This window comes from Gekko japonicus, unplaced genomic scaffold (assembly GCF_001447785.1).
Source record: "Gekko japonicus isolate JY-2015 unplaced genomic scaffold, Gekko_japonicus_V1.1 scaffold776, whole genome shotgun sequence".
Lineage (NCBI taxonomy): Eukaryota > Metazoa > Chordata > Lepidosauria > Squamata > Gekkonidae > Gekko > Gekko japonicus.
The window spans coordinates 515,480-530,060 of record NW_015161428.1 but is presented as its reverse complement, the minus strand read 5'-3'; the positions used below and the strand labels follow the sequence as shown (position 1 = coordinate 530,060).

At 48.2% G+C, this 14,581-nt stretch overlaps 1 protein-coding gene across 1 annotated transcript in view; it reads left to right on the top strand.

Annotated features, from left to right (window-relative positions):
- The first annotated feature begins 9,738 nt into the window (after positions 1 to 9,738).
- The window catches only part of WNT3 (wingless-type MMTV integration site family member 3), a 67,091-nt gene continuing 62,248 nt past the window's right edge, over positions 9,739 to 14,581 (top strand). The window contains exon 1 of the mRNA XM_015428944.1: positions 9,739 to 9,818. Coding sequence (XP_015284430.1) covers positions 9,739 to 9,818 — 80 coding nt within the window. The remainder of the gene's footprint in view (positions 9,819 to 14,581) is intronic.

Here is a 14,581-nt window from a genome sequence, read left to right as displayed (position 1 = left end):
AAGTGAACCATTTTTGAATCTATTTTCTTGAAGTGAACGACAAGCAAGGTAACCATCATATTTTATTTATTTATTTTATTTTAACTTTCGATTTAATATACCGCCCTAATCCCTTGGTAGGGGTCTCTGGGCGGCTCATAGAGCTCATCCATTGAGGTTACTAACCAGATTAATCCTATCCAAAAACTCCACATCTAGTGGGGAATAATGATCATGTCCCAAGTCCCCCCCCCCCGTTTGTTTTATAACAACAATTCCAACTGTGTCTTAATATCTACTTAACAGAATTACCTTCACTTTAAACGTTTGTTCTTTAAGTAAATTGCAACTCAAAATATAGATTCAACATGAGCTTTCAAAAATAAAACAGTCACATATTCTGCTTACATTTTGCTGCATTTATAGGTCAATACGATGACGTGCTGCGATTTTGCTACTTGCAATTTCTTGCTTTCGAACTGCTAGGTTGGCAGGAGCTGGAACTAGAGACGGGAGCTCACTCCATCATGCGGCACCCGGGTCTCGAACTGCTGAACTACTGACTATACTGCAGTTCAGCATCTTAACCACTTGAGCCACCACAGCTCCTATAGTATAGTATAGTATAGTATAGTAACAAATTGTAATTAGTCTCTTGGTTATATGTTGTTTGTTGTAGTTGTTTATGTCTGTGTTTAGGAATATAAGAAAACAATAAACGTGTACCCTCGGGTACTTTAAAAAAAAGAGTAGTCCTCAGAAGAGCTCTCTCAGCCCCACCTGTCTGACAGGGTGTCTCTGTTGTGGGGAGGGGAAGGAAAGGGGATTGTAAACCAGGTAGTGAAGGGCGGCGTATAAATCCAACTCTTCTTCTTTTTTGGAGTTGGAGTTCCAGCTGTGTCTCTGCCCATTCGTTCCCTCCTCTGGTTATGTGACTTGGTGCCAGAGTAGTTCATGCTCTTCATCCTCACCATCGTAGTGGGGCAGCCTGAGGCCGCCCTTCGGGAAGTTGCCGCAGCAGACTTTTGAACAGCACAGAACACTTCCTCAGGAATAATGTAGGGGTGGCTAATTTTCACATCCTTGGAGAAACACAGAACTGGAAGGGACCACAAGGGTCATCTAGTCCAACCCCCCTGCACAAGAAAGATAATTCACAACTACCTCTCCCCCACATTCCCTCAGTGACCCCTGCTCCATGCCCAGAAGATGATTAAAAAACCTCCAGGAGCCCTGGGACCATCTGGCCTGGAGGAGAATTCCTTCCTGACCCCAAGTGATCAGCATTTACCCTGGACATGTAAGGAAAGGTCATGAGAGCTGAGCACGGACTCATCCCTCCCTGCCCTCCTAAATTCACAGAACCAGCATGGCTGTCAGACGGCCATCTAACCTCTGTTGGAAAACCTCCAGAGAAGGAGAGCCAACCACCTCCCGAGGAAGCCTGTTCCACTGAGGAACTGCTCTAACAGGAAGTTCTTCTCTAATAGTTAGCCAAAAACTCTTCTGATTTCATTTCAACCCACTGGTTCTGTTCCAACCTTTTGGGGCAACAGCAAAAAAACCTCCGCTCCATTGTCTATATGTCAGCCCGGTCATCTAGTCCAACCCCCCTGCACAAGAAAGATAATTCACAACTACCTCTCCCCCACATTCCCTCAGTGACCCCTGCTCCATGCCCAGAAGATGATTAAAAAACCTCCAGGAGCCCTGGGACCATCTGGCCTGGAGGAGAATTCCTTCCTGACCCCAAGTGATCAGCATTTACCCTGGACATGTAAGGAAAGGTCATGAGAGCTGAGCACGGACTCATCCCTCCCTGCCCTCCTAAATTCACAGAACCAGCATGGCTGTCAGACGGCCATCTAACCTCTGTTGGAAAACCTCCAGAGAAGGAGAGCCCACCACCTCCCGAGGAAGCCTGTTCCACTGAGGAACTGCTCTAACAGGAAGTTCTTCTCTAATAGTTAGCCAAAAACTCTTCTGATTTCATTTCAACCCACTGGTTCTGTTCCAACCTTTTGGGGCAACAGCAAAAAAACCTCCGCTCCATTGTCTATATGTCAGCCCTCAGTGAGCTCCCATCTCTAGTTCCAGCTCCTGCCCACCTAGCAGTTCGAAAGCAAGAAATTGCAAGTAGATAAATAGGTACTGCTTCGGCGGGAAGGGAACAGCGTTTCGTGCGCCTTGGTGTTTAGACATGCCGGCCACATGACCACGGAAACGTCTTCAGACAGCGCTGGCTCTTCAGCTTCGAAACGGAGATGAGCACCGCAACCCTAGAGTTGGATTCGACTGGCTTTCGAGCAAGGGAACCTTTACCTTTAAAGTACTTGAAGTTGGCTATCATATCCAGGCTAAACATCCCCAGCTCCTTCAATCTCTCCTCACAGAACTTGTCTCCAGACCCCTCACCATCTTAGTTGCCCTCCTCTGGACACATTCCAGATTGTCAGCATCCTTCTTAAACTGCAGTGCCCACAACAGAACACAGTTTGTTGTCCTAAGTGCATACATTTGAGTCACTTCAGACACAGGAAGGCTATAACCATTTCCCCTTGTACAGGATTGCACCTGCTTGTCTAGTTTGAGACACTTGGTTGTAATGGTTGGGAGTGCGGACTCTAGTCTGGGAGAACCAGATTTGATTCCCCACTCCTCCACATGCAGCTGCTGGAGTGACCTTGGGTCAGTCACAAGTTCTCTCAGAGCTGTTTTCTCAAGAGCAGTTCTCAGGAGAGCTCTCTCAGCCCCACCTACCTCACAGGGTGTGTGTTGTGGGGAGGGGAAGAGAAAGAGACTGTAAGCTGCTCTGAGATTCCTTTGGGTAGTGAAGGGTGGTGTATAAATCCAATCTCCTCCTCCTCCCCCCCCTTCTTCTCCTTCTTCTTCTCCTTCTTCGTCTTCCATGTTCACTAAGTGGAGATGGTTATCCCCTACCCCACCTTGGTCTGAAGCAATAGAATGAAGCTGGAGTCCACTGGCACCTTTAAGACCAACAAGTGTAATTCTGGGTGTAAACTTGTTGATCTTAAAGACGCCACCGGACTCACACTTTGTTCCCCTACCCAATGTTGTGGATTCACTTGCAAGAAGAAGGCCAAACTACCTTTTCATCCGTTTTGATTCCCCACGCCTCCACATGCAGCTGCTGGTGTGACCGTGGGTCAGTGACAAGTTCTCTCAGAGCTGTTCTCTCAAGGGCAGTTCTTGAGAGAGTTCTCTCAGCCCCATTGACCTCACAGGGTGTCTGTGGTGGGGAAGGGAAGGGAAAGGAGTTGCTCTGAGACTCCTTCGGGTAGTGAAGGGCGGGGTACAAATCCAATCTCTTCCTTTTTTTTCTTCTTCCCCTCCTCCTCCTCCTCCTCCTCCTCCTCTGCCTCTTTCTCCTTCTCCGCCTCCTCTGTCCAGGCAGAGAGCAACAAATGCACGGCCAAAAGAGAAACTGAGGCCTCTGGCTATACACAAAAACACAGGGTTGGCTGTTATTACTATTATTGTTGTTGTTGTTGTTGATGATGATGATGATGATGATGATGATGATGATGATGATAATAAATGTCTGAATCACCCCATCCCCGAGTACACAGGGATTTACAATGATTATACAAACGTACAGTTTAAAATCAATAATCCGTGATGGAAAACTGTTGCTGTCATCAACCAAAAGCCTGGCGGAACATCTCTGCCTTACGAGCCCTGCGGAATGGCATTAAATCCCGCAGGGCCCCGATGGAAGTGGGCAAAGAGTTCCACCAGGGTGGAGCCAGGGCCGGGAAGGCCCTGCCTCTGGTCGAGGACAGCCGGATGTCTTTGGGGCCAGGGATCACCAGCAGATTGCTCTCAGCAGAGCATCATGCTCTTCCGGGGACATACCAGAGGAGATGGTCCCGGAGATACCCTTCATCGTGAAGGGAGGAAGGGAGGTGTGTCAGATATGGCCATCAGCCAGACCCAGTGCATGAACACAACTCCACCTGCTAAGGGCCCCTTCGCTGTGCAACGTTCAAAGTATGTCTGCAGTAGGGATGCCAGCCTCCAGGTGGGGCCTGGGGATCCCCTGGAATCACAGTTAATTTCCAGGAGACAGGGATCAGTTCCCCTGGACGAAATGGATGCTTTGGAGGGTGGACTCTGTGGCATTGTACCCCACTGAGTTCCTTGTCCTCCCCAGGCTCCACCCCCAAATCTCCAGGCGTTTCCCAAACTGGATATGGCAACCTTACCCCTCCACATATACCCCGGTGGCCAGAGGGGACGTGACAACCCTAGATGCCTACTGCTTTAAAAGAAACCCAAAAAAACAACCAAGCCTAGTATAGTCCAAGGAAATATATTCCAATTTGACCTCATGTTTGTGTAGGGTAAGGAGCTGCGGTGGCTCAAGTGGTTAAGACGCTGAACTGCAGGCTGTGGAAGGTCAGTAGTTCAGCAGTTTGAGACCCGAGTGTGCCGCATGACGGAGTGAGCGCCTGTCTCTAGTTCCAGCTCCTGCCAACCTAGCAGTTCGAAAGCAAGACATTGCAAGTAGATAAATAGGTACCGCTTCGGTGGGAAGGGAACAGCGTTCCGTGCGCCGTGGTGTTTAGTCATGCTGGCCACATGACCACGGAAACGTCTTCGGACAGCGCTGGCTCTTCGGCTTTTAAACGGAGATGAGCACCGCAACCCTAGAGTCGGACTCGACTGGCTTTCGAGCAAGGGAACCTTTACCTTTACCTTGTGTAGGGTTGCCAACCCCCAGATGGTGGATGGAGAGCTCACACTATTACAGCTGATCTCCAGATGGCAGTGTTATGTATTGGGATTGAATCATCCCTGATTGAATCACCCCAGAGACTGGCTGAGCTCGGAGCACAAGAACAATAGCTGACCAGGACTCTGGAATACACCAATCAAGTAGTAATGCTTTGTAAATAGCCTATCATGGGGAGTGGGTGTGTTTGTGGGGTGTGGGGTGTTTTGCATGCACATAAGCAAAGCTCTGGCCCTCCCGGAACCATCTTAGAGTTAAGCTGAAATCACTACTAGACTATGAGCTGATCACTATTCGCATCTCGAACCCAGTATATTTTAGAGATCCCTTTATCTGGAGAGCACAGCCCCTGTAGGCCTTTGAAGTCCCTCCCCTCCCCAACCCCGGCCCTCCTCCAGCTCCACTCCCCAAATCTCCAGGTGTTTCCCAACCTGGACCTGGCAGAGCGATGGCTAGGAGACAGCTGCAACGCTCTCTACATGGGGCTGCCTTTGTCACAAATCTGGAAGCTACAGCTGGTGCAGAATGCTGCAGCCAGGTTGTTGGTGGGGGTCCCTTGCTGGGAGCACACCTGACCTGTGCTGAAAGCGCTGCACTGGCTGCCTATAGCATACCGGATTCACTTCAAAGTGCTGGTGCTTACCTTTAAAGCCCTATATGGCCAGGGTCCGACATACCTGAGGGACCGCATTTCCCCACATATTCCCCAAAGAGCACTTCGGTCAGGGTCAGAACACCGGCTGGTGACCCCGGGCCCCAAGGAGGCCAAGCTTGTGGCAACAAGGGCCATGTCGTTTTCAGTGGCGGCTCCCACCTGGTGGAATGAACTCCCGGAGGAGATCAGGGCCCTGCGGGACCTTGTGCAGTTCCGCAGGGCCTGCAAGACGGAGCTCTTCCGCCAGGCTTACGAGTAGGAGCCGCCACGGCCACTTCCACCACCACCACTCCTTATAGAAAGAGACAGCCGGGGGGGTTGGGCAACATCTTTCCGTTACCCAGCCTTACTCCCTGCTATGCAAGATGTTAGGAATTTATATGTGCATCCGTAGAATGGATTTTAATCTGTTTTAATTTTGAATGTTGTATTTTGTAACTTTGTATACTGTACGCACTTAGTGCCCTATGTGAGCCGCCCTGAGCCTGTTTGCGGGGAGGGCGGGGTATAAATGCAATAAAATAAATAAATGGGGGAGGGGGCAGGGCTGGAGAGATCCGGGCTGCAGATACCACGAGGGGAGGATCCTTCTGCACAGTCTGCAGGCTGAGATGCTGCGACTCTGGGCCCTTAAGAGCCCGTATCCTGCCATGCCGCTCGGCTCAGTCTGGAGCCTTCCCGTGTTCCAAACAGCTCGCCTCCAAGGGAACTGGCTCTTCCCCCAGGGGAAGGCTCCTTGCGCTAGAAAGCAGCGTTCCCTCTATGCTGAGTTAGTGTGAGCTAGCTCACAGGGGTTTTTTTTAGCTTCCAGCTCACACATTGTTTTTCTTAGCTCAGGGAGGATGGGGCTCCAGAGCACACTAATTTCTGCAGCAGCCAAATCGCTCCCTTTTTGCAGACAGCGTTGCACAGATGGGGAGCCTTGCAAACTCTTGTCCCACGTCTGCACAGGCTGGAATGGTGCTGCCCCTCTGGCCATTTCTTCTCTCAATCCGCTACATGTCTAAATCAGACCTCTCCAGACATGTCTAAGGCCGGCGGCCTTGGCGACTGGGGTGGTTGCTTAGTTTGTACCCAGCCTGGTAGCCAAGCCATCTCCTTTGTTGGTCTGTGTCCAGGGGTCATTTCCTGCAGGAGCGCACAGGAGCGGAGCTCCGGCAATAAAGAGGCTAGGGGGCAGGAACATGCAACAAACACCGCCCCCTGCTCCCAGCAGCCCTCCGTCAGAGCAAGAAGCAGCCAGGTAAGTTGCAGAGCTCTCCCGGTCTAAAACAGACCAGTAGCACCTTTAAGGCCAAGTTTTATTCAGGTACAAGCTCTCCCTCCTCTGCCAGGACAGATCTGCATGTTACCCCCCCCCCCAACAGCTAGCAATCCAAAAGAGTCCAGTGGAGCCTAAGCGGTGGGTGTTGCCTTCTGACACAGTTCCGGTGATGCCAGGGGGTGTGGCATATGCAAATAAGTTATGCTAATGAGTTATGCTAATGAGCTCCTGCACCTCTTTTTCTACGAAATGACCCCTGTGGGGGTGTCTATTTCCATTCCTCCTCCTCAATGCCGCTGCCACTTTCTATCAAACAGGGCCATATCAGGCAACTGGCACCCCTACCTGTCTCACCCCAATGTAGTCACAGTAATCCATGCAATGGTCACCGCCTGGCTAGACTACTGTAACTTAGGCCCCTGCCACACGGCAGGGGAAAAGCCTCTAAAGGCGTGGCTTTTAAAAGCCGCACCAATGTTGAGACACGGATCCCCTGGCCGCGGCGCCTTTTCTCCCCGGCGCGATCAAACGCCGGGGAGAAAACACAGCCCTAACCGGGAGCCGGCTGAACTGTGCATGTCGGAGCATGCGCAGTTCGGCAAGACGCTTCCCAGATGTTGTGGTGTGATCGCGCCGGTTTGATCCGCCCCCGAACTGTCCCGCTCCCGGCCCAAATCGCCTAGTGTGAACGGGACCTTAGTCTATTCAGGGCTGCCCTTGAGACTGACCCAGGAACTACAACTGGTCCAGAATGCAGTGGCCAGGGTCCTGGAAGACGTCTGCCCTCAGCTGAATAGAGTGATGGGAATATGTACTTGTCAGAATGCAGGTTGGGGGGGGGATTAAAAAGTGCACCTTCATATTAACATGTCTTGAGAACCACCCCACTGTATTTGTTTATTTATACCCACCTTTCTCCCCAAAGGGGACACAAAGCCACTTACATTATTCTCTTTCCCTCCTCCATTTTCTCCTCGCAACAGCCCTGTGAGGTAGGTTAGGCTGAGAGAGCGTGACTGGCCCCAGGTCACCCAGCGAGCTTCCATGGCAGAGTGGGGATTCAAACTTGGCTCTCCCGGATCCTAGTCCAGCAGTTTAACCAGTACATAATGATGATGATGATGATCGTGCCACACCATCGCGCAGTGCTGAAGATCCCTGGATTGGAAATAACTGTTTGTATATTATATAGTATGCCAATCTTGATTACTGTACGTTGACTGTTATCACCAGCACTTTAATCATTGGATCGTTTTATGTTTATAATATTTAAAATGTTTTAACTTTTGTATATGGTTTTACGGTTGTTGTTGTTGTTGTTCAGTTGCACAGTCGAGTCCGACTCTTCGCGACCCCACGGACCAGCTCCCGCCAGGCCCTGAAGTTTGCTCAATTTCATGCTCGTTGCATCTATGACACTGTCCACCCATCTCATCCTTTGCCGGCCCCGTCTTCTTTGACCAATTAATTAACTGGGTACCAATTAATGTAAGCCGCCCTGAGCCTGCTTGCAGGGAGGGCGGGGTATAAATTGAAGTAATAAATAAACAAACAAATAAATAAAGTAGAAAAATGAGAAATCGGGTTTGGTGTGTAATGCTGCAGAAGAGCTCCCGCAGGATTCGTAACACCAGTCTATATTCTGTACCCATTAAAACGCAATGTTCACATCAGGCAGTCTTCACCTCAAATTGGTTTTGGCATTCTCGGCATGCGTGGTTTCAGTGTTCCATCTCCATGGGCCAGAATGTACGTCCAGGATCTGGAATCCAGCGTTGCTGTCTTCTGACTTTCATCCCACCTTAAAAACAGTCAGAGGGGCAGGCAAAGAGTGGGAAGAAGGCTGGAAAACTGTCTGAAGTTGCCTACGAAAAGATCCCCGAATTTCGCAAAAGGCAGACCAGGTCCCCAGCCTCCCTTGTCCTAAGAGGTAGCAGCCTCCCATCTTCTGATGAGGTGTGAGAAAACCTTACCAATTACCTATGGATTGGGTGGGATCCTTCCTGACCAGTGTTCCCTCTAAGCTGAGTTAGTGTGAGCTAGCTCACAGTTTTCTAAGCCTCCGGTTCACACATTTTTGTCTTAGTTCAGGAAGGAGGGCTCCAGAGCAAACTAATTGATGCAGTAGCCAAATTACTTACTCACAACTTTTATGCCAGGAGCTCACAAAGTAGGATTTTTGTTCATAGGACTCCACAGCTTAGAGGGAGCATTGTTCCTGACCCCCCCCCCTTTGCAACCTAGTAGCCAAGAGCTGTGTGAAGTATATAATAACTTGACCTGTCCTGACCGGAGCCCTTGAGACAGAGTGGGAAATAATCTCTAAATCATCTGTTCATAGATCAGATGGTTGGTACCCAAGCACTTCCGAAATGCGCCATGAATCCATGCATGCCTTCTGCCAATACAGCTGACAGAAGTCACCCCAGCTAGTTGTCTCTGTGCTGCAAGATGAAATCCAGGATCGGAGAGACTGTTTCCTTGTCCTCTGTCCCCCCCCCCGGCCCCCACTGCCTTACCTTGCAAGAGGATCCCTTTGCCTTATCAAGCCATGCCAGATGGGCCGTGCGTCACGCATCCCTTGGAGGTATTTTTTTTTTAAGAAGAAGAAGAAAAAAAAGAAATCATGTTAGGCTGGAAAGCTCTCTTTCAGGGTTTGTCTGTTCCCTTCCCCAACGAGCGGGCGGAATAAAGTTGGGGGTGGGGGGAGAGAGAGTTGGAATGATTGACAGCCCTGAACTATAGACGCAACCCTTACCTTAGGGCCATGCGATCCCATTGGCTGTCTCCTGACATCCCCAAAGTGCAGCACTTTCTAATAGAAGCTTTGAGTAGATCATCGGCCAGGGGTGGGTGGGGGAAAAAGCTTTCCCCCGAGGTGCATTTCTGACAACGCATAAAGTCATTTTCCACTCCAGGAGACTTCCTGGGCCTCCTTTGGGTGTTCAGGCATATGAGGGGTGGGTGGGGGGTGGGGGTGGAAAGGACCTGTGGTTTTGGGGGTGTTTTTTTCTTGTTATCCTTAAATGTTTTTCTGCAAACTTTGTGGAGAGCGGTCTTCTCCCTAACACCAAACCTGGACTAATGGATTACTACCTGCTTGGATTAATCTTAGCTTTCCTCATCGGTGACGCAAAGATCTTAGCTGGTTACCCCATTTGGTGGTAAGACTCTGTTTCCCCTCTTCTCAAACTTTTCGGGGCAAACGTCTTCATGCCTTTCCATCCTCTTCTTGTGCATTCACATTATTCTGTCTTGGTGCTTCGCTTGGATTCCTGTATTTGATCCTCCCACTTTGGGGTAATTAATGCAAACATTTCAAGATGAGGACCTCTCCTTTCCCTTCTTGAAGGGCACTGCTACAGAGTAGTTTTCCTTTTTAAAATATGGCTTGAGAGCCCACTTCCCAGTCGCAGCAGTTATGGGTTTCAAAACAACATCTTGGGATGTAACTTTCAATTGGTGGACAATGAAGGTGTAAATGCCCGTCCAAGGATGGAGGCACAGATGTTTGCTTGAGGGAAGATACCTTTGGGGTCCATTGCTATTGAGGATTTTGTTGCATGTCACAAGGGAACACTGCCCGGGGTTGCTAGCGAGGGCATTCCTCCGATGCGCCTTTTCACTTTCATTAAGGTGGCCATCCTTCCCCTGGGTCTGGAGGGATGTGTCTGGCTTGGCTGTGCAGGTCCCTTCTTGTGAAATACTTGGTTGTCGTGTCAGCAGCATTAACTAGAACTGAGGATGCTGAACATTCTAATTTCATGAGGGTTTGTAGTGGTGAGAATTTTGGTTCCCTACTGTGGAGGGGGGGGGAACAAACTCAAAGCATTTTCTCTCTCCCAGTAGAAGCAGTTATCTCAGCGCCTTGTGCTCCGGTTTGCCTTAAAACAAAGCAAAGATAGAGAAAAATTGGTCAAAGGTTGATCGTAGAAAGGGGGAAACGTTTTCAGCAAAGCGAAATTTATCTTGGGATGATCTGAAGGTGTTAGAATTTAATATTTTAATGTTTTAGTCAATTTCTCGCTTGATCCGGTTTTTACCTTGAAATCCACGTGGTGGATAATGTTAAAAGAAAATGGAATTAGAAATCATAAAAGGTACATCTCTCTAAGGAGCGCTTATATATATGCCACTTTCCGCCTGTGATTTTTTTATTATCTGTTTCTTAAGTCCCTTCTACGCAGACACACAAAGAAATTAGCTAGGTTGAAGTGTGGAAACCAGCTCTCATTTTGAAAAGGGATATTTTGCAATCCTAACACTCTGCGTAAAGCCCCCCAATAATTATTATAAATCCGGATACATATTTAATGTTTCTAAATTTACAAAAATACAATAATATTTTTTCCTTATAATCTGTTAGTAATGGGGAGTCTTAAATCATAACAAAAACAAGTGGTTTCCCCTTGCCAAATGGTTGATGAGTCACAAATTTGGGAGTAGAGCCAGCATATCTCTCTCATTTGAGACCGTTTCATTTAGATTTGTCAACTCTCTGTTTGCCCTACTTTGATAAAATCAGCTCCTTGCAGTGTTCATATGGAGAGGCTGAAAACAAGGCCCTTCTGATTGCTGGAACTGAATGCTCTGTTGAAGGTAGAAGGAATGGTCTTGAGAGCCATTTCTCGGAGGGCTGCATGTTGACACCGAAAAATGTGGCCGCCCTGGAGTACCGTTGGGCTTTTCAACCCAAAGATTGACCTTGATTAAAATCGAGCTGTTTAGAGACACAATGTGGCATCTTGACACTGCAACTGGATAGAGGAGTATGAGAGCAGTTTCCATCTTTTTGTTTTGCCTCCCCAAAATTGTCTTTACATATCCGTAGAAAAACCTAGCCAGATAAAGCCCCCAAAGTATCCTGAATGACTATACAGAAAGCCAAGGGTTAAAGTCCCAGCATTAAAAACATGTAGGTAATCTAGCATCTATCATGCCACTGGGCCTGTACCCAAGATGCTTTAGGAGAACAAAATGGGGGTCTGAGGAGGATTTTTTAAAACAGTCGGCAGCTAGTATAACATTTGTATATATCCGTCTGAATCAAGTGCTCTGTTGGTGCAATTGTGCTCTCTGAAGTAGGGGAGAAAATGCAGTAATCATTAGAAAATGAAGAGCATTGACTGGCTGGGCATATAAAGATGAATGTGTGCTTAGCAGAGGTATGAATGTGCTGCTAAACTAAACATAATTTGTCCTGAGTGGAGGGGTTGTGAGTAGGTGTGCTAGATCCCCCTTCTTCCTGTAATCTTCTTGGGTATTTTCTCGGTCCTTGATCCTGGCTCCGTTTGTGGCTCAGTGTGTTCATGCCAGTTGAGATCAAGCGTTTTGCTCCTTCATCTTGCAAGGTTTCCTCAACACTTTACAAAGAGCTGAGTTGCAAAGCCAGACAAACAAATAAACAAAACGTTTCTTGCAAAACCTCATCTCCACCTTCAGAACAAGGTTTTGCAAGAGATCAGCTGTGTGAAAATTTGAACAGCCTACAGACAGTGTTGGTAGGGGGGTAATATTGATCTACAGAGCAGGAGTTGGGGTCTGGTGGTGTAACAAAAAATTTGAACAGCCTACAGACAGTGTTGGCAGGGGGGGGGATATTGATCCATCGCTTTAACACAGAGCAGTAGTTGGGGTCTGGTGGTGTAACATACACTGAACAATGTGACCTGCATTGATGCAAATATATGGCAATATTTTTAATGTGCAGTTTATTTCTCTTTGCTTTCAGTATGGAATGGCGGGAGGCTATACATCAAAAATACATGACAGCAGGGCTTTTAAAATCCAGATGTGAGAAAGTCCTTTTGTTCTGTAAAATAGTCAACATAAAACCTCCCGAATTCTTTAAATTCTACAGTGTCCGATTTATTCCAGAATAAATCTGAGGTTTCTTAGGCAGTACTGTCCAGAAGATGGATTTTTTAAAAAGAGTGTGACACTGGAAATTAAGGATGGAATGACAATATATGTGTATGTGCATGGGGGAGAGGGCTGAGGGTTTCACCTTGCTTGGAATTTTGGGGAAGAGGAGTGTAAAAAGAAGGTTTCTTAAACTGTAGAAACAACAGTGTAGAGGTAGCTCTGTAAAAAACAACAGCATAAAGGTAGCTCTGTCTTCCAAAAATTTCATGTATTTGGGTGACAAACTAATGCTATAAGGAATTATGCCTCTCCCTACCATATTTCTTTTCACTTTTTAGTTTCTAGGGACACTAATCAGTTTTAGCTAAGATGTCTGATGTGTTAGCTGGTAGTTATTTTCCCCATTCATTTGTCATTACACAAGGTGGCTGGCAATTAGACTAAACCGAGAGGGATTCCGCTGAGAGAAACCTGGCCTTAGTTCCAGCATATCTTGGTTTTTTGCCTCCCCTCCACAGACACCCTGAGGCAAACCAAAATGTCATCAAACATTTCTGATCCGCACAAAAAACATCAGTAACCATGACCTGCCCGAACGGAATAGTAGAAGAGGAACTGAGTACAGATTTCAAGCAGTCTTGCAGATTAACGGTGAATTGTCAGGACAGGAAGATCATCTGTGAAGAAGCTGTGCTTCCAAATCCAAAAGGAAAGCATTGCGGGAACTCAGCTCTGCAACCATTCTTTGTCAAATACTCTGCAGCTAGCCCCAATCCGGAATAAATCACGCAAATACTAGACAATCGCATTCCTCTGCTTTAAAGCACGTGCCTCAATGGGTACAACTTCTTTTGAAAAAGGAGAAGCGAAGGAAGACACTTTTGGACAGGTGGCTGTAATGCTGGGAGAGGAAGAACTAGGAATTCAGTCCATCGGAGACTACAACAACACAGACCTGGCTGAAGGCGTGACCTCAAAGAGGGAGGATGAACCTAGGCTGTGTCTGGCTCAAAAGAGAGGTCAGAGGCCAAAGCCATTTCCAGGAGGCAGGAGAAGATGACAGAGGCAGGAAACAGGCTCATGTGAGAACTGCACTGAGGCAAGGCACAAATCAGAGACGTGTAGCGCAACGTGTCCGGGGAGCAAACCCCACTGGAAGGACCTTTACACATGGAATTCACTGCCACAGGAAGTGGTGGCGGCTACAAGCATGGACGGCTTCAAAAGGGAATTAGATAAGCACATGGAGCAGAGGTCCATCAGTGGCTATTAGCCACAAGGTATAGATAGGGGCTCTGGGGCAAGTGATGCTCTGTCTTCTTGGTGCTTGGGGGGGGGGCAACAGTGGGAGGGCTTCTAATGTCCTGACCCCACTGGTGGACCTCCTGATGGCACCTGGTATTTCTGGCCACTGTGTGATACGGAGTGTTGGACTGGATGGGCCATCGGCCTGATCCAACTTTGGCATCTCTTATGTTCTTATGTTCTTATGACTTGTAGGCTATGGAGAGGGGCTGTGGCTCCACATTTTAATCACTCTCTGTGTGAAGAAGTATTTCCTTTTGTCTGTCCTGAACCTACTGCCCATTGGCTTCATTGGATGGCCCCGAGTTCTAGTCTTTTGGGAGAGGGAGAAAATGTTCTCTTGGTCAACTCCCTCCACCTGATGCAAACCCTTATCATGTCCCCCTCAACTTAGTTTGGTGTAGTGGTTAAGTGTGTGGACTCTAATCTGCGATTCCCCACTCGTCCACTCGCAGCTGCTGGGTGACCTTGGGCAAGCCATAGTCCTGTCAGAGCTGTTCCTGAAAGAGCAGTTCTTGAGAGAGCTCTCTCAGCCCTGCCTACCTCACAGGGTGTCTGTTGTGGGGACGGGAAGGGAAAGGAGTTTGTAAGCCGCTCTGAGACTCCTTTGGGTAGTGAAGGGGAGGGTATAAATCCAATCTCTTCTTCTTCTTCTTTTACCACACAGGGTGTCTGCTGTGGGGAGGGGAAGGGAACGGAGTTTGTAAGCCGCTCTGAGACTCCTTTGGGTAGTGAAGGGCGGGGTATAAATCCCATT